The sequence below is a fragment of the Tuber melanosporum genome (genome assembly GCF_000151645.1).
Source record: "Tuber melanosporum whole genome shotgun sequence assembly, scaffold_6, strain Mel28".
NCBI classification, from domain to species: Eukaryota; Fungi; Ascomycota; class Pezizomycetes; order Pezizales; family Tuberaceae; genus Tuber; species Tuber melanosporum.
The window spans coordinates 436,560-456,346 of NW_003299106.1; the positions used below are offsets into that span (position 1 = coordinate 436,560).

The 19,787-nt window shown below is 48.4% G+C and overlaps 5 protein-coding genes; 2 read left to right on the forward strand and 3 right to left on the reverse strand.

The window, feature by feature from the left end:
* The first annotated feature begins 277 nt into the window (after positions 1-277).
* On the forward strand, positions 278-5,810 carry GSTUM_00009633001 (uncharacterized protein). XM_002840823.2 has 9 exons: positions 278-512; positions 584-666; positions 727-1,062; positions 1,130-1,437; positions 1,496-2,736; positions 2,800-2,915; positions 2,972-4,466; positions 4,519-4,717; positions 4,776-5,810. Exons 1-9 carry the CDS (start codon positions 461-463, stop codon positions 5,362-5,364), a joined length of 4,419 nt encoding a protein of 1,472 aa, XP_002840869.1. The 5' UTR covers positions 278-460; the 3' UTR covers positions 5,365-5,810.
* A 99-nt stretch (positions 5,811-5,909) lies between these two features.
* Positions 5,910-6,631, reverse strand: GSTUM_00009634001 (uncharacterized protein; the record flags this gene model as incomplete). Its single annotated transcript, XM_002840824.1, has 3 exons — positions 5,910-6,138; positions 6,214-6,557; positions 6,620-6,631. 3 exons carry the CDS (start codon positions 6,629-6,631, stop codon positions 5,910-5,912), a joined length of 585 nt encoding a protein of 194 aa, XP_002840870.1.
* A 1,250-nt stretch (positions 6,632-7,881) lies between these two features.
* Positions 7,882-10,419, reverse strand: GSTUM_00009635001 (uncharacterized protein; the record flags this gene model as incomplete). Its single annotated transcript, XM_002840825.1, has 2 exons — positions 7,882-8,694; positions 8,749-10,419. 2 exons carry the CDS (start codon positions 10,417-10,419, stop codon positions 7,882-7,884), a joined length of 2,484 nt encoding a protein of 827 aa, XP_002840871.1.
* A 416-nt stretch (positions 10,420-10,835) lies between these two features.
* On the reverse strand, positions 10,836-12,704 carry GSTUM_00009636001 (uncharacterized protein; the record flags this gene model as incomplete). XM_002840826.2 has 7 exons in its annotated part: positions 10,836-11,147; positions 11,230-11,466; positions 11,515-11,778; positions 11,833-12,243; positions 12,305-12,376; positions 12,430-12,517; positions 12,594-12,704. 7 exons carry the CDS (start codon positions 12,702-12,704, stop codon positions 11,095-11,097), a joined length of 1,236 nt encoding a protein of 411 aa, XP_002840872.1. The 3' UTR covers positions 10,836-11,094.
* Positions 12,705-14,808: 2,104 nt separating this feature from the next.
* On the forward strand, positions 14,809-17,930 carry GSTUM_00009638001 (uncharacterized protein; the record flags this gene model as incomplete). The annotated part of the gene is made up of 8 exons (XM_002840827.1): positions 14,809-15,258; positions 15,314-15,493; positions 15,556-16,167; positions 16,230-16,545; positions 16,601-16,896; positions 16,952-17,076; positions 17,123-17,178; positions 17,242-17,930. 8 exons carry the CDS (start codon positions 14,809-14,811, stop codon positions 17,928-17,930), a joined length of 2,724 nt encoding a protein of 907 aa, XP_002840873.1.
* Positions 17,931-19,787: the final 1,857 nt, after the last annotated feature.

Below are 19,787 nucleotides of genomic sequence, written 5' to 3' on the forward strand. Positions count from 1 at the left end.
ACCAGATAGTACCGGTACGAGTATTAGCCAAGGTGTGAGTGTTAGAAATCTACCACGTCCCCGGAGGATCATGGCATACCGGTAGCTGCAGTACGAGTGCTCTATTCTACTCGTACCTGTAACACGAACTGAGTTCACGCTTGTGTGTGTGATACGTACTCGTACTCATCCAAACTGCGCTCAGCCTCAGCCTCTTTCTACCGAAACACGAACGAATCCCCTCGAATATCTTTCTCTCTCAAACCTTTCCTCCTAGATCTTCATCCTCCCCCCCACACGCTCATCACCACAGTCCATTGCTTTTACTCGCCACTTTGATAGAAGCTGGGTTCTTTCTTCATCTAGAGCTCAACGTTACTTTGATCTCCATCAAGCCCGCCGCAAAACCTCTACGGGCTCTGTTGGACTTGCGTAGTCGTCACTGTTTCGTGATAGGCGGTTGAACTCCGTACCGCCCAATATGCTATTGCTGAGGGTTTGGGCTCTTGCAGCTGCTTGGCTGGCTACAGCAAGTTTCCGCTTTACTTTTTATCCTTCTAGTTAGAGTTTGATAACTGATCTGTGTTGCGTCACTTGTAGCAAGCCCTTGCAAAGAAATCCCCCGAGATTTCAAAAACCAAGCTTGAAAACTTACCATCCATATTCTTCTATTTCGATGACAGTCCGGTAATGGGAATTCCAGGCTCGTCTTTCAGGAGTTGGGGCTGACTGGCTATGGTCGGCTAGGTGATATTAACCTTAGATGCGCACGCAAACAACGTATGGCGATCCGACGACGATGGAAACTCCTGGCACAAGGTTAAGGGGGTGCCCGACGGCGCTGCTTGGGATATCACGGAGCATCCTTTTGATAAGAAGCGGGCCTTTATATTTGGAGAGGATAAAGAGCATTGGTATACCGAGGATCGGGGCGCAAAATGGCACAAATTCAAATCTGAAGTCCCGCTTTCGCTTCTTCAACCACCTCTTGTGTTCCATGCCGGGCAGCCCGAATGGATTCTTTACTCTGGCAGGGTTTGTGAAGATGATGATGATTACTTTGGACGTTCTTGTAAGGAAGTGGTGAGTTGCTGCTATAACACCTGATGTCCCTAGGGGAAAGCTCCTTTGTTGATACACTGAGTGGTAGACTTATTACACGAAAGATGGGTTCGACAGTGAAATGAAGAAGCTTAAGGAAGAAACACATGGATGTATGTTCGCTCGCGGTACCCCGATCTTCGAGGGCGCAAAGGATGAAACAGTTCTCTGTATTGTCAACGGCGACACAGCCTACACAGAAAACCGGAGACTGCTTGTTTCCCATAACTGGTTCAGAGATTCCGAAGAACCGAAGTTGGATGGCTACAAAACTGTCAATGGATTGGCTGGCCTTGCGGGGATCCAGAAGTTCATTGTGGCTGCAGTGAAAACCCGCGGCACAGACGAGATGGCTCTGTATGTTACCCCTGGGTCTTGCCAGCGGTATACTCTGACCTTTGCTTACTGTTTATAGATATGTCACGAAGGATACCAAGACCTGGCACCGTGCTGAATTCCCCCACGATCATGGCGGTCTCAGAGAAGATGCGTACACAGTTTTGGAATCTACGCCATACAGTATCCAGGTAGATGTTCTTACAACGAGGGCGATGAATCCTATGGGATCGCTATTTACTAGTAATTCAAATGGGACGTATTTTACGAGGAATTTGGATCATACCAACCGCGCGGTTGAAGGATTGGTCGATTTCGAGCAAGTTGCGAATATTCAAGGAATTGTCTTGGCGAATGTGGTTAATAATGCGGATAGAGTTCTTGAGAATCCTACTATCCGCAAGGAGAGACAGTCCGTGATCTCCTTCGATGATGGCAAATGGGGTACCTGGGTGCCATTAAAGGGGCCTGACGGCAAGAGGCTAAATTTGTATTCTGTCACTGCGCTGGCAGATGGTGGTCGTATTTACTCTAGCCCTGCTCCGGGAATCCTTATGGGTGTTGGGTCGCTTGGGGATCATTTGGCGGGATACAAGGACTGTGACCTTTTCTATTCCGACGACGCGGGATTGACTTGGAGGAAGGCCCTGACCGATGCTCACAAATACGAGATTGGAGGATCCGGCTCAGTGATGGTTGCCATTAATGATGAAGATATGACTGACATAGTGAGCTATTCGATCGACCACGGAAAGAACTGGGAGGAGGTTAAGCTGGATGAGAGAATCCGTGCGAGACTGCTCACCACTACACCTGACTCTACGACTCTGAAGTTCACCCTGATAGGGACTGCAAGGGACAAGACGCCATATGTCTTTGGCCTCGATTTCTCCGAGGTCTTTGAGCGCAAATGCAAACTTGATAAGAGCAGCGAGGACGGTGACTATGAAAAATGGTATGCTCGTTTGGACGAGGAGGGCAAGCCGGATTGCCTCATGGGACATAAACAGTATTTCTGGAGGCGGAAGCCCGGGGTAAATTGCTATGTTGGAGAAGACTATAAAGATCCAGAACCCGAGAAGGAAGTTTGTGAATGCACCAAACATGATTTTGAGTGCGATTTCAACTTTGTTCGGGAGAATAGAGGGAAGGATGATGATTGTGTGCCTGCTAAGGGCGTGAAATTTTCGATTCCCGCTGGAGAATGCAAAAAGGACGAGGACACCTATATGGGCCCTAGCGGATATCGTAAGATCCCGGGTAATGACTGCAAAGGTGGAGAATCTCTCGAAGATAAGGTTGAGAGGAAGTGTAATGAAGGTTAGTTTAAATCACCTATACTGGTCACATGTTTGTACTAGCAAAGAGCTGACAAGAGTCTAGTCACTACAACTCCTTCAAACGGGAAGGTTACTGATGTCAAGACTTCCTTTGCTGGAAAGCGGGTTGCGGAATACTTTTACCTTGAGAACGCTGAGAGTGCTTCTAAATCTGATGAAGTAAGCAATTTCTAACTACTTTTCCATATTTCTTTGCCGAAAACTTATGGTTGCAGACAATTATCATGAGAACAGAAGAACAGGAGGTATGGATTACCAGGGACCATGGCGCCACATGGAATCGGATCCTCGAGAAAGTCAATGTCGTTTCAATCTACCCTAATCCCAACCTTTGGGATTCTGTGTACTTCATCACTCCAGATGCTGAAGTTTGGTACACCCTCGATCGGGGTGAACACATCAAGAAGATGGCATCCGTTAAGACCAAACCAAATCGCCAAGGTCTTCAGGTCATCGACTTTCATCCGACCAAGCAGGGTTGGCTCATTTGGACTGGTCAAGAAGATTGTGATTCGCCCTCCACGTGCCATTCCGTCGCTTATCATACCAAGGATAATGGGGAAGAGTGGCATCGGTTGCTTGCTTATGTCGGTACTTGTAAATGGATTCGCACCGAGAAACAGTCTGAAAAGCTTATATTCTGTGAGCACTTCGAAACCGAAAGAGGCAATGGAGAGGGCAACTTGGAATTGGTGGCTAGTGACAACTGGTTTGATGATCGCCATGTCAAGTTTAGAAGCATCATCGGTTATGCAACTATGGCTGAGTTCATCATTGTGGCAAGTATCAATGAAGACGGTACCTCGCTCAAGGCATCGGCGTCTGTTAATGGAAGTATCTTTGCTGAGGCTGCCTTCCCGCATAATTTCAACGTCCCACACCAAACCGCGTATACGGTTCTCGACTCCGAGACCCACGCTGTTTTCCTTCATGTCACGGTCAATCCTAGGAAGGGCTTCGAGTTCGGTAGCTTACTAAAGTCTAATTCTAATGGAACCAACTACGTCCTGTCATTGGATGCAGTAAACCGCAACGAGGAGGGTTTTGTTGACTTTGAAAAATTGAAAACTCTCGAGGGAGTTGCTATCGCCAATCGCGTCGTGAACGCCGACAAAGCAGTCGACGGTGAGAAGAAGAGATTGAGGAGTATGATCACGCACAACGATGGAGCGACGTGGGACTATATCCTTGCACCAGAGAAGGACGCAGATGGCAAGGATCACAAAATCTGTGACACCAGCGACAAGAAGAAATGTTCACTCAACCTTCACCATTACACTGACCGGGTTGATCCTAGAGACACATTTGGATCAGGGTCTGCTGTTGGATTGATGATGGGCATCGGAAATATTGGGGACGTCCTAACTGGTTACAAGGATGGTGATACATACCTGACTCGAGATGGCGGCGTTAGGTGGAAGCAAGTTAAAAAAGGGCAATACCAATGGGAATACGGCGACCAAGGCTCTATCATTGTTTTGGTTGAAGACAATGTGCTCACCGACAGGGTTCACTATTCACTCGATGAAGGCGAGAGCTGGACCGAATATACATTTGCGGGTAGCAGCGATGAGAAAATGCGTGTGGCAGATATTTCGACTTTACCCAGCGACACAAGTAGGAAGTTCATTCTTTGGGGCACCAGAGAGGGCGACGGGAATAAGTTTTGGACTGTTCAATTGGACTTTACGGGACTTACTGATGTTAAGTGTAAGAATTATGCTCCCGTTTCCTCTTCTCCCCAATTACTAACCTCGAAAAGGTGATTTGAAGGATGGTGATGGCGCCGATAGCGATGATTTTGAGCTATGGTCACCAGAACATCAAGATGGATGTTTGTTTGGACATCGTGTACAATACAACCGCAAGATCCGTACGCACAACTGTTATATTGGAAGGAAAATTAAGCAACCACACAAAATATTGGAGAAGTGCAAGTGCACTAGGCACGACTACGAATGGTTGAACCACCTTTAGGTTTCCCCCTCCTATAATGCGATAGCTAACGAATAAGTCTAGCGATTTCAATTATCAACGAGACAAAGATGGCGCTTGTTATTTGGTAGAAGGACTTACACCTCCAGATCACCAAGCAGTTTGTAAGGAGAATAAGGACCAAGACGAGTACTGGGAACCAACTGGCTATCGACGCATTCCCATGACAACATGTGAAGGGGGTCAGGAGTTGGATAAGTCCATATCACATTATTGCCCCGGCCACAAAAAAGAGTGGGAGAAGAAACATGGTGGCGCTCGTGGGTTTGCCTTATTCCTAGCTATTATAGCACCAATAACTGCGGCTGCCGTGATTGGATGGTTTGTTTGGACTCGCCTTTTGGACGGCAGATTTGGAGCCATCAGGCTTGGAGAAGACAACAATGGACAATCTCCATTTGTCAGATACCCGATCATTGTGATATCCGCTATTGTGGCTCTAGCAGTTTCGATTCCGACAATATTGGGAGCTATCGGTTCATGGGCTTCCAGCAAACTGACGAGAACGAGGCGGTACACATCTAGAAGCTCATTTGCGAGAGGAGCAGACTACTCTGTTGTGAACACAGATGAGGGAGAGCTGTTAGGAAGTGATGACGAGGATGAGTTTTGAGATGATGAGAGACGATGCTCTTCGTTGTTGTGGGCGTGAGGGCGGTGTTCGGGTTAGGATGTGGTATGGTTCGTGTGGTCTCAGCTTGAAACTTGTGGTTTTATATCTTTCCCTTTTCGTAGCGTGATGAGCTATAATGATTAAGGATTGGTTAAGGGGGTGGGCTATTACGGGACGGCGGAACGACATGAGGGACACAAAAGTGAATGGCTGACAGAGTGGGAGTTATTTTTCGTGTATTTTTGCATTTGTTTCTAGGGAAATTTCATTTGTTAGGTTTTCATCTTTGGGTCCTTTGATCTCGGGCTTCACGCTAGTTCTCTGTTGTCATTCTATCCGTAGAGAAAATTTCAGTGGTGAGGTGTAGGTTTTAAATGTTGGGTCATGCGGGTGGGAGAATACCGGTAGTTTACAGTATACTGAGAAGGAGGGAAGCGATTACTGAATTGCTAAATCCAAGTGATCACTCGGCCTCCTCCCCATCCTCCTCAACCCACCACGACACCAGCCCTAATCCCGCCTGCTGGCAGGAGGCCTAGGGACACTCAGTTAGCCCACAGCTGCGAACACATGAGAAGGGCCGAAGAAAAACCCACAGTAATAGCATACGGCGGCTTGTTATGCAAACTCGACTCCTCCCCCTTCAAGTGCGGCGGCACAGGCAACTGATCCACGAAAACCTCACCCTCAACCCTAAACCTGATAACCTCATTCTTATCCATGTAAAAGTCCTGATCATCATTACGCCATATCCAAACCTGTTCCTTGCCATCACTACTGCCACCAACAAAGGATTAGCCCCCCCCACTCCCCACACCACGAACCGAGGATGCAACAGCAACAACTTACAATCGGCTTCCCTCAAACAGGGCGGCGGCAGGTACGAAGACCTCGTCGAAGAAATCCGTGCGGACCTTAACGCCCGCCGCTGTGGCGGAGCTGATCCGACCCGTGAGCACCTCGCCCTTGAAGGGACGGAACACGATCATCCTGAACTCGACGTTCACGTGGGCACCCCCGTCCTGGCCGATCATGCCCTCGGAGACGCTGGAGAGGTCGTAGAGGGATATGCAGAGGCCTATGTTGTGCACCACTTTGTTGGCGTATTTCTCGTTGATCTGGTCTTCTAGTGCTGTTGCTGTTGGGTGGGCGAAGGTTGGCGGGGGGAGGTGGAGGAGGTCGGTGAACTTGGACTGTGGATAGTGGGTGGGGGATTAGTTCTTTCTTTTTGAAAGGGGGAAAGGGGGGACGTTACTAGGATGAACATTGTATGGTTATGGTGGGAGGTGGTGGTGGGAGAGTAAAGTTAAAAAGTATCGTGGCATTTAGAGAAAGCTTACAGTTGACTGCGAGTAGACTACGGGTACGATGGTCTACTTAAATTTATATTCTCCGTATTTACGCAAGGTGAGGCTCTGGGATAAACAGTTGCCAAGCCTTAGGTAAGCTACCACCCCAACAACTCCTGCAAACTCAGCGACCCAGCCAACAGCGCCATGTTGAAAATGGCAGTTAAGTACCCGTAGCTCAGACTGGAGGCTACAGTGGTGTGCGTACCTCTCAGATGAGGACGCGTAAGCAGTGAAAAGTTTTCACCTTATTTCTTTCCTATTTCTTTTCTTTTCTTTTCTTCTCAACCTTCTCAACCCTCAAGTCGATAACAGAACTCCACTCCACACCTCTTGTATGAAACTCTCCTCACTCCTTATTCTCTACTCTTCACACACATACAATACAAGGTTCCCTCATTACCATTAGAGCCAACTCAGTCCACTGCGTAAAACCCACCTTTCAGTCATTACTGTTGCAACGACAACCGGTTTTATCCTGTCTGTCGTCCTCAATTTCCAACACGCCACAATGCGGCCACATCGAGTGAGAACAAGTGCACTCGATCATGATATTATCATGTCATACCGGTAAATTTTCGAACCAATCAACCTTTATGTATAAACCAAACCGAACCTACCGATCTCTTCCTTACCATATCTTATTCCAAACACGCGAAAACAAGCATCGAAAGCTCCTGTACACAAGAATAGTAATAGTGGTGGAAAGGAAAAAGGAAGAGATGGAGGGAAAGACCGCTCCAGCGTCATCCCCAAAGTTATGCAAGTACCCAGTAGGATAACAAAACAGAAGAGAATAAAGAGAAAGAAAAGAACCCATCATTATCATAGAACGCAAAGTAAGCAAAGTATAACCCCCCTCCAAAAAAGAAACTCCGCGAAAATATAAAAAAGACAGGAAGAGTAATCGATCGGTCAATCAAGAAATATCATAGGTGAAGCGAACTCCGTGGTTGAAGGTGATGTCCAGTGGTAGCAGTAGGGAAGAGAGAGTAGGATAGAAAGTAGTCTAAGGAAAGGAGAATCTTGGGTAGGACAAAATGAATAAAAGAAAAAGAGAAAAAAAGAAGCTTCTAACTCCACCCTATAAAAATGATAATTACGATTTTTTATACCCAACCCCTCACAATCAAACCACTCATTCATGCAGGCATTCACCATCGCCATATCACCGCCCCCGGTTCTCTGCCATCCTCCTCTCCAACTTCCCATACACATCCTTCGCCCACGCCGCCGTGATCTCGCGCGTCGGCACACCCTTCTCGGTAACGTGATCCACGGCATTTTCCAACAATAAGCGGAGCATGTCCATGCTAACGTCGACGAGCCCCTCTCTGGCGCGATCCGGGTTCAAGAATGGGTCGTTGTCACTGAGGAGTTGACGAATGGTCGGTCTCTCGTCCTTATTCCGGGCAAGACACGCGCTGATGGTGTTGGTGAGCGATTTGGGAACGGGGACGCCACCAATGCCGGTGTCGGGGTAGTCGATGGGGTAGTTGGGATCGGGGATGGCATTGATCTTCTGATACATTAGCGAGAGGTGCGAGAATGGGCCATGGCCGTAGGTCATTTGATACAGCATGCAGCCGAGACTCCAGACGTCACTGGGCGCGCCTAGTTTCATGAGGCGGGGCGCGCCGACGCTGGCCATGGCTCTGCCCGAGGTGGCGTTGATGTCCACGATTGCTTCAGGGGACATGTAGTTCAGCGTGCCAACCTGGGACTCGCGGTGGACATTGACGGTGTCATCCTGGATCGCGTTGGCGATTCCAAAGTCAATGAGCTTGAGCCGGCCCTGCACGAGGAGGAAGTTTGCCGGTTTCAGGTCTGAGTGGATGATGTTCAGATCGTGTACGGCTTGGACGCAGAGGAGCATTTCGCGCCAGTAGTAGCGGATGAAGGATACATCCATGCGGGAGTCCTCGTGTCCGTGTCGGAGGGTGAGGACCTTTGCGAGGTCCGTTTCACCGCATTCCATTAACTATAATACATATCAATATTCTACTCCCTTATGGAGGAGGAAGGGGCAAAGTACCATAGTTAAACACTGCTTCTCATCGTTAATCTCCCAATCGTATAATCGAATAACTCTATCCACCCCTGATAACTTTCTTAATAAGTCGATCTCGCCCTTATATCCTCTGATAGCGGCCTCCCCGTCCTGAGAACTGAAAGTGACTTTCTTCATAGCAAGCATTTTGAAATTCTCCGCCATAACTTTGTAGACCTTGCTAGACCCTCCCTTTCCAATCGCATCGAGGCGTCTATATGGCTTGCCATTTACGTGAACCACCGATCGTTGTCTACGTGATGACTGTTGAGATGCAGTCGCCGATGCACCTGCACTAGCTGTGACGGCTTCAAGCATCGACATCTTTGGTGGAGGCGGCGCTGGGCGTAGTGGCGTATTGCTGCTCCTGATGGAGAGTACATTGTTCTTTGGTGGTGGCGAAACTTTCGCTGGCGAAGGAGCGAGTGACTTCGTTTGGTGCTTGACGGGAGATACTGGGGCAGGAGCGGGCTTCTCTTCACTAGAGCCCAGTCGCTTATAGGAGTTGCTTACAGCTGGGCGGCGGAATGTAGGTGGGGGGAGCATATTCTCTTTATCGTTAACCACAATGCCTTGTGGGAGAGCGGCAGCTGCTGCTGCGATAGCCGCCGCTCTTGACATAGAATTCGACGATGATGACGAACCACTGCGTCTCTGAGATTCTGCTGGGGAAGACCTCCCGCCTGTACCGGGTTCTTCTGGTGTGCTCGAACCCCTGTAGACGTTGATCCTCGCTTGCTCCGCTGATGATACTGGACTCGATCTTCGAGACCTACGAGACATGAGCATGGGGGGCTCCATATCGACATCTTCACTCGTGTTCGTCGAGTAACCTCGAGACCCGGAGTTCGCGTCTGATTCCGGCCCCTCTTTCTCGGTGGAGCTAGGACTGCTTCTTCCTTCGACGCCCTCGCCGATATACCCATCATGATACTCTTCGTCTCCACGTTCACTATCCCTCCTCGGTCCCCTTCGCGGGGGGCCGGCCAAGCCACCCAACAACCCTCGCCCCGCGCGTTTCCATCGAATAGCAGACGCAGACGTAGATGCTTGTGTATTGGTCATTGTAGACCCCGCCGCAGAAGGCCTCACAACGCTCCCATACGTCGTACCATAAACGCGGTTCTCTACATCCTGTTTCGGTTCACTAGAATTTGACGACGACCCGGAGGAGCTAATAGTCGAGTAGGTGCCGTTGAGAGCTTTTCTCGAGTATCTCCCCGGGGCAGGAGTCACCAATTCACGAGCAGTGGAAAAATCGGGGCTCATACGAGACGATCCCAACCGGCCTGTCTTGTACTCGTCCGCAGCCGGAGAGTGACTCCAGTCCATCCGGTCGCGTGGACTATGTCCGCCGTTGGCAGCAACAGGTTCAGGTTCAGGAGGAGCATCGGCCAGCGTCCCTCTAACAGAAACAGCGCCATTCGACTCAGGAAAGTCGTCTAGGAGCATTCGCGCCAACGCACTCAATTGCGGTGCCTTTCCCCCTTCGTCATCTGAATCGTCAACGTTATCCGACTGGTTCATTCGGTGGGATGGTAGAGGGGAGCTTCGTAGCGAGGTTTGGAGGGCTGGGCTCTGCCGCCTTTGCCTAGCGGGTCGGCTCAGAGCAGAGAGTGGTGAGGGTGTGGACACAGAAGGGGCAGAGAAAGACATGACGTGTGTTTTATGGTGATAAAATAAAGTCCTAATAATTCTCTGGAGTATGCGCCGTTATTCACGATTGCTGGCTAACCGAAATTATGCATGTGTTTTGTGTGAACGCTGTTAGTTGGTGTTAGTGGTCGCCCGAGGGGAGAAGGAAAAGAGAAGAAAGGAAGCGGGAGAATAAAGAGGGAGGAGGTGCTAGTAAGGTTTGTTGTTGCTTCTTGAAACCGTTTGTTAGTGGGGGACAATGGTTGCTATAGCAACAAGTGTCCGAGTGCCCATTCATGTCGTACTGCCGAACCGTGCACTCTGCCGGACTGCTGTAGCAACGTATCATAGTTTCTCACCCATGCGTCTTGGGGATTTTCTAAGTTCACAGGACAAGAAGCAATGCAATTATTGACAACTGTTGGAAAATATAAGGACTTGGTTACGGTATCTTGGAAGTTTCGTTGACAAGAGGACGCTAGCTAATGGAAAATACAAAAACACCAATGGAATCAAGACGCTTCATTGTCGGCCTTTGATGGCAGCGATATAAAGAGGGGGTAATAGGAGCAATAATTAGGCTCTGTGGAAAGAGGGAAAAGGCAGAGAGGCATCCAAGTTCTTGCTTTCGAGGAGTTTAAGAGAAAGATGAGTAGCAGGGGCTAGTTAATCTTGACTCAAACCGTACACAATGAATTAGTAATCGAGCTCGGCTTCAGGAACCGTGTCTGTTGCAACTTCCTCGTAATCTATGGAGTGGTGTAAATGTTAGTTTAAGGAAGTAGAATAATCCTACATAAAAGGATCCGGTAAATGGGATATGAAAGTTACCTTTTTCAAGGGCGGCAAGATCTTCTCTAGCCTCAAAGAATTCTCCTTCCTCCATACCCTCTCCAACATACCAATGCACAAAGGCGCGCTTGGCATACATCAGATCGAACTTGTGATCAATTCTAGACCAGGCCTCCGCAATCGCAGTAGTGTTGGAGAGCATGCTGACGGAACGATCTATAGGAGCAAGCTCACTGTCTGGAACGCGCATGGGCTTTTGGTAATTAATACCAATTTCTTTTATAATTAGCTAGTTTCTCTCTCTATCCCCCCAGATAAACTCACTGAATCCAGTGGGGCACCAGTCGACAGGGTTAAAGGTGGCCTTTGCTTTAATGGTTGCAATCGCAGACGTACAGTCGCGAGGTACGACATCGCCACGATACAAAAGAGCGACGGCCATGTATTTCCCGTTTCTGGGATCGCAGACGACCATTTGGTTATTGGGCTCGAAGCATTGAAATGTCAAGTCGGCAACCTTGAACGACTCGTGGGTGCTCTTGCTAGCAGAAATCACCGGTGCATAACTGATCAATGGGTAATGGATACCTTTTAAGAGTTAGAAGTTAAAGTAAACCCGGCACGCGAAGAGGGCTAGCATACGAGGATAAGGAACCAAATTGGTCTGGAATTCCCCAAGGTCTACATTAAGGGCCCCATCAAAGCGAAGCGAAGACGTGATCGAGGATACCACTTGAGCAACTAATCGATTGAGATGCTCGTACGATGGCCGTGGGATATCAAGGTTTCGGCGACAAATGTCGTAGACGGCTTCGTTGTCAACAAGGAAAGTACAGTCTGAGTTTTCGATGGTGCTGTGAGTGGATAGAACTGCGTTATAAGGTTCGACAACAGCCGTGCTGACTCGGGGAGCAGGATAAACCGCAAACTCGAGCTTAGACTTCTTTCCAAAATCGGCTGAAAGGCTCTCAAGAAGAAGTGCACCGAATCCTGAACCAGTACCACCACCGAAAGAGTGGAAGACAAGGAACCCTTGTAAGCTCGAACAGTTATCTAGCGAGACAATTTAGTATTTTTTATCTTGAAAACCTCGCGATGATGCAAGGGGAGCCACCCGCTACTCGACGGACGCGGTCAAGGACATTCTCTAGGAGCTCCTTTCCGATAGTGTAATGACCCCGAGCATCTAGCTCCAAAGATTAACAATCGCACCCGATAACGCGCCAGTGACCAACTCACAATTGCTAGCAGCATCCTCTTTGCCACTGATTAGTAGTTCGGGATGGAAAAGTTGACGATAGGTTCCGGTCCGGATCTCGTCAACCGGCTATAATACAAGAAATGTCAGTATGATAGCCAGTAATCAACCAAAAGCAGAGCCCTAGGCTTTAGTGTGAACAAACCGACGGGTCTAGGTCTACGAAGATAGAACGGGGAACATATTTGCCGGACGCGGTCTCAGAGAAGAAAGTATCAAAGGATCCATCAGCAGCAACATCCGCAGCTGCCGCCATCTCTGGGTCTGGACGCCCATCCGGCTTTAACCCATGCTCGATCAGGTACCTGCAGCAATAAGAGCCCCACGGGTCAATGTAAGTTGATAACAAACGGAAGGAAGGGGGATCAAGAGGTTTCTGCGAACAATTCCCAAGCACTGTTTCCCAGCTGTATGCCAGCCTGACCAACGTGAATGTGGCAGACCTAAGAAGTAAAGATTAGACGGATATAACCCTTGGTCAAGGTATATGGGGAAAGGCGAGCAATAAATGACAGTTGGATAGATGACGGTTGTAGGGTGCGGCAGCTGACACCAAAATGATTTGGTGTGAGCATTGGGGAAAACTTACTTCGCCCCTCATGTTTAGAGAATATTAAAGTCAATAAACTCAGATCTGATGGATGAAAGGAGAAGCCAGAAGGATTCCTCAAAACTACGAAAAGACGTCACGAATGATTGCACAATTGCGGTGGGTTAGGGGAACGGGATCGATGGAGACGATATCCAAAGAAAAGGAACCCTAGGAGGAATTGGAAGGGAGAAAGGGATCTTTGCGGGGATTTGACAGAATGGTCTTGGCATGGTTTGTTGTTGCTGTAGGTTTTTTTCTTTTTGTGGGAGAAATGGTTTGAGGGTATGATATGATACAGAGACGGGCATAGAAAGGAGGACGGGGTTTGGCCGGGCTATAGTAGGAGCCTCCTCATCGCTATTTGCCCAACTCCTGACTAGCCGAATTGACAGATGAACAAGTCTACGTGAATTTTGGGAATTGTCATGACGCGGTTCCTAGTTATAGCACCGGTACCGCGCATAATGAGAGTATGGATTATCATGACATTGTGTAGGCCTAATTCTGGTGGTGAGTGATGCTTGCACGTACAGCAACCACAACCCGGGAGTGGAAGCTTTGAAACTTTGGATCGGGTTACGGGTACTACATGTATACAAGTACAGGCAGTAATGTACTATAATTAGGGAACATTGCTGAACGGTCCCCGGCCGCTTGGGGGGGATTACTGTAGGATCGGAGCCGATGCTGAGAACCACTCACAGTGCCGGTACCGGTGGGACTCTCGACGCAGAGGGCACTCGCTTTTAACCATCTGTCATGGCCAGTGTTTCCAATTCTCCTCGTTTGAATTTTTCTTTGCCTGGGAGAGCATCGCTGCCAGGATTTCTAAACTGTCTACCCGGTATATGCGGCCAAATCGAGTAATTATAAGTGCTGCTCATACAGATCAGCACCAGGAGAGGGGTATCCGACCCGCTATCAATGATTTCTATTCCAATTGTACAGTACTCGAGTACCGGCTGTTGGTATTCATGCTCTCTTTGATAACTTTTCTACCCATAGCTTTTTGACCAGCAACTCACAACATGCCGAAGCCGGAGCGAATCCCTTCTATTTTCAACCTTCTGTCACAAGATCTGCTGTCGTCTGACGTCAATGGCGTTCAAAAGCATGGGTGCCCTGCAAATGATTGACAGACGTTTTTCTGAAACAACTTCTCGAGTGCCGTAGAGTGCCGGTACTCGAGCACGAGTACTCGTATGATACAGTGCACCCTTCACTAACCTTGCGCCCTTTATGATAAGGGGTGAGAGTTTTCCGCTGACATGGATGATCAATTGTATAATAAATAACACTTTCCGTTCTGTACAAGTCCATTTCCGCCAATAGCTCCCACATCTCTGCATCGGGGGAGGTTCCTAGTGTCATGTAGTTTTCCATATCATTTCCCGTTTGTCCAGGGTTTGTTTGGAAAATAAATGTGGATGATGGATAGAATAATGCCCTTGTGAAGATTTGCACCTCCATCCCCTTCTCCACGTGGAGTATCCTATACCCTACTTACTACCCTAACCACCACTTGGGCACGTAACCCACCGAAACCCAAACATTTCCATAAAGACCCGGGGAGGATCCTCGGATCCTAACAATTGTCTCCTCAATCCGACCTAACAATTCTACCCTGGAACCTTTTCTTAGCTTCTAAGCCTTCCGTCATTCTCCCATTACACAAAGTACTCTGTTCGAGTACCCCATAAAACCACCAGTCAGAGATCCAAACCCCAAGGGATTGTAAGGAGTGTATGTGCTCAGGGTATTGGAAAGAATGTCAACACCTGTGCATGGGATACCTCAGCCGACATGTCCCAACATTCAGGTTACGGCCAACACCCCAGGACGTCCCCCGCCTCCACATGTAGGAGGTTGTTCGTCCGAAAACGAGGTGTTTGCCTCTGAAAACCCACCAGAGCCACAGAAGAGGGCATCAAACATATCGGATGGGGAGGAAATCTGTCCACCACCGACCAGGAGAGAGGAGAATTACAGATTGGAGGATGACCTTGAGTTGTTACGAGCTGAGAGGGTTGTGAGTCGTGCTTCAGAGCACACTGGTGATTTGTCGAGATCGAAAAGTGGTAGACACAGGTCGAGGCCTAGGACACCAGAACCGGTGGACGACTTTGATATTAACACAAACCCAGCCCACGATGGCGGCAAGGGTGTCTGGAGACCACCTGAGAGACCGGCTACGAGGTTTGGAAAAGTCCTGAAAGCGGTAAGAATTCTACTGTGGGGGTGGCCTCATGAGCTATCACTGATACGAGGATAAGGTCCATGGGTCCTCCGTTCTAGTGCGATATTTTACGTACATTGTTCCCTTAGTGCTGATCTTGTTAATACCTCTGCTCCTTGGAGCTCTGGTATTCAGGGAAGCTACTGTTGGGGATGTCTATCTAATGTGGTTTATGGTGTGGTTGGAGATAGTCTGGTTATCCTTGTGGGCGGGGCGGGTGAGTGTCATTTGGATTTGAAAACCATGGTAAGAGTTTTTCAAGCTTATTCTATCTCCCAGATCTTGGCCAAATGCGTCCCTTATGTCATGGACATCATCTCAGGTGCATTCACAAACAACAGTAGGAAGTGGAAAGACATGGGATGCATGTTGGAAGTCCCTGCCACACTCTTCTTTTGGTGGCTAGCAGTCTACGTTTCTTTCCTACCTACCATGACAAATCACCACAACGATGGAGATAACCGCACTCGCTACTGGGAGAGTAGAGCTAGCATCGTCCTCTTAGCACTTTTCATTGCGATGATTCTGAATCTGTTTGAGAAAATTATCATCCAGCTCATTGCCATCTCTTTCCATCAGAGAACCTATGAAGACCGGATCGACTTAAACAAGTTTCAAATTTCCAGTCTTGCGAAGCTCTATGCGCACTCAAAGGAAGTAGCCGGGGGGCGTGATTTGGACGAGAAGCAGGGGTCGGGATTGACCTCAGGCGCCAAAACACCACTGGTCGTGTTTCAACATGCAAAGGCTGGCGCCCATTCCGCCTTCACCAAAGTTGGTGATGTGATGGGAAAGGTTGCAGGTGACTTCACAGGGAGACAGGTTTCTTCGAGTACTTCTCCTCAACAAGTGGTACTTACACTTCTGTATACCACAGAAGGAAGCCAAGCGGTTTGTTTCCTATAAAAAATTATTTGGCCTATACCAAGCTGCTAACATGCCCCGTGGTGTAGCTGGCTCGCCGGCTATTCCGAACGCTCGTACGTGAAGGGACAGAGGTTGTGTCTGCTGAAGACCTTAGGCATGTATTCACTAGTGAGGAAGAAGCCGAGGCAGCATTCCAAATGTTCGATCGAGATCTTAACGGAGATATCTCGTGCGAAGAGATGGAGATTGCATGTGTAGAGATTGGGCGAGAGCGGAAAGCAATCACAGCAAGCTTGAAGGATCTAGATAGTGTCGTCAGCAAGCTTGATGATGTCTTCACGTTTCTCGTGACAGTCGCTGTTATTCTTATTTTCTTATCCCTGATATCGAAGTCCACTGCTGGTAACACGATGGCTCTTCGATGACTTTGGAAATAGAACTAATGCGGTTTTCCCAGGTGTTCTGACTTCGGCGTCAAGTTCTGTGCTTGCCCTTTCGTGGCTGTTCTCTGCTACGGCGCAAGAATTTCTGGCCTCGATTATATTCGTTTTCGTGAAGCATCCATTTGATGTCGGTGACCGAGTGGATGTCTATAATACTGGCGCGGGAACCGTGGATACTTTCTTCGTCAAAGAAATTGCCCTTATGTATACTGAATTCAAGAAGTTGGAAGGGCATGTTGTGCAAGCCCCAAACTCCTTGTTGAACACGCTTTTCATTCTAAACATGAGGCGCTCGGGCGCGCTGGCGGAGGTAATATGTGCCGGGGTTGGGAGCTTCAGACGGATTCGCTGATGGTGATGTGCAGGCTATTCCAATTGTCTGCAAATTTGGCACTTCTCTTGAACAGATCGAAGAACTCCAGGAAAGGTTATTGGCCTTTGTCAAGTTTGAGAATCGGGAGTACCAAGGAAAGGTTATTACTGAATTGAGGTCTGCATCTCGAACTCAACGACCACGGCACCGAACTAATCTGGAGTAGGGATGTCCCGGATATGCACTCTGTCAAACTTAACGTTGTTTTCTTCTACAAATGTATGTTCCCTAAACCAAGCAATCCTCGCCCATGGATTATCACTCGCTTACTCCTCGCTCCAGCAAACTGGCAAAACGAGCTCGTCCGACTCCAACGGCGTAACAAATTTATGTGCGCTCTAATGGTCAGCGCCGCAGACCTCGGCATCGAATCGCCAAACATGCGCTGGCCCGGTCAAAAGCAGACATCTCCAGTCTTCTTACAATCGGTCAACGCGGACCAAATCCAACAATCCGTCCTGGATCGAGATGGAGGCCCGAGCGGGAAGGGTGGTGAGTACAGGACCTTTGCCCCACCGGCCGAGCCCCATGGAATCCTAAGATCCGAGTCTCGAGCCGGCCTGGGCAGGAGTGCCTCCCGGGGCTCCACCAAAAAGGTGGATTTCAGTCTTGGAGTGAAGGATATAGCTCCAAGTGACGACTCGGGAGATGTGTTCGAGGATAATCGTCGGAATATCCCTGCTATCCAACTGATGCGGGTTTTGGAAGAGGAGGAGGGGCAGGAGAGGCGGGATGCGCTTTCCAGGACTACTTCCAGGGACAGCAGTATTGATAGGAACCCTGGGATGGGTGGAGCTGTGAACAGGCGCAGATCCGGGAGTGGCAGTATAGCCTCCTACGGGAATAGGTTTTTTGGTGGGAGGAGTCGGAACAGTATTGACTTGGAGGGCGGGGAGGGGCCCTCGTCGCCGGTGAGATGGACCTCTAGGGGTGGGTCTGCTAGGGATAGTATCGAGATGGGGCGAATGTAATTATGGGGCCTTTAGGGTCGTGTGTTACATAGGGTTGGAAGCGTGATAGTGTGGTTTGTGTGAAGGATTTTGTATGGAGTGTTGCTGGAGTGATCAAAAACTGGACAAATGATCCACGGGGGTTTCATTTCCTTTTCCCGTTGGTAACTTGATCAATCTTTAGCACTTGGTTCATGTATTGTTCTTAGGTTAGGTATTGTACAACTCAAGTCTTATGCTAATATCGGGGGGTCACGAAGCGCCTGTAAGTTCATAACCCAATGAGCAAGAACCAAACCCCTAATGGAAGTCTGGTACTGCGCAGGGAAATATGCCGTTGTACAGGTGCCGCAATGTCACAGCTATTGGCCAAACTGCCGTCATAAGAAAGACCGGTCAGTTGCTGATAGGAAAATGGAGATGTGTTCAATATTCGATATATATGACAAGTGTTCACTGAAGAGTGTAAGTGTGTGTTCCCATAAGGCATGCAAGCGTCTTAACTCAGACTATATACAGTTTTGTGGTGACCCGCTCGTGGGTTCACACAATACCAGTCACCATCGTGCAGTCTGGTCAATAGCCCTGCTCACACTCACAAGTGTGCCCTAACCTAACATACCACGATGGGGTTACTCCATCACTCTCCCTAATCCCATCGTTCTTCCACAGAGATCTATGCCTATCGATAGTAAAAAAAAAATAATACTTTTTTTAAACAAGAAAAAAAAAAAAAAAAAAAAACCAAACATCTCTATCCCGCAGACAGATTACATAGAAACTGACAACATATTAAGGAAATTCTGGTGCTTCACTCGTTCCAATCCCTTGGTGAGTCCATCCGCTATCATAGCATCAGTCCTAACATAAGAGATATCCACATCTCCATCTCTGACCAACTTGCGCAACCAGAAATACTTCACACCCACATGCCGGGTTGAAGGCTTAAACTGTCCATTCATCAAACTCGCTATACATGCCTGATTGTCATTAAACACTGAAACTAGAGGTCTTCTTTCTCCTTCTTCTTCACTCTTATTTCCTCCTCCGTAAAGCTCCTCCTGTAGGTTCCGTAGCCAAATAGCTTCCTCTACTGCAAATGCCGTGGCATTGAACTCTGCATCCGCAGTTGATTTGGCTACTGTCTTTTGTCTTTGACTCCTCCAATGAATGACTATTCCATACTGATCGAGAATAACAAAACTACTTGTAGACCGCATACCGTTGACTTCTCCAATGAAGTCTTCGTCCGCATAAATGACAATTGCTGCATTCCCAGAACTTCCACTTACTCCCCCAATGTCACCATTGTCTCCTCTTCTAAGTCGTAGATGTAGTTCCTGCGTACTCCGTAGATAACGTAGAATCCTTTTGACCGCTGCCCAGTGTGATGTAGATGGATTTGCCAAAAATCTCCTGACTATTCCACTCACATAGGCGATATCGGGTCTCGTGGTAATAGCAGCATAGGTAAGACAGCCGACTGCCTCCTGGTATCTATTCTTCTCGGTGGCTTCGCCTTCATCTAACCTATTACATAGCTTGCTCTTGGGGTCCATTGGTGTTAGGAATACCGAGATCCGATACCTAGGAACCACCCTAGGTAGGGTAACCTCTCCTGAAATCGAAATCTCAGGTCTCCAACACCCCCCTCCGGCCCCCTTACGGGGCCCGCGCGTCATCATACATATCGATCTAAGTTTCATCCTGTGAGTATTATACTACAGAATCGAAGGTGTTAAAATAACACTGTATACATCGCCGCCGTCCGTCCGACCGGATCCTGTTCGCAGGATATATAAGAGGGGACCTTCGGCTAGGTCTGGGAAGTATAACGGAGTGAATCCGTCAACTACCCAGAAAGTTACTAGGCTTCAA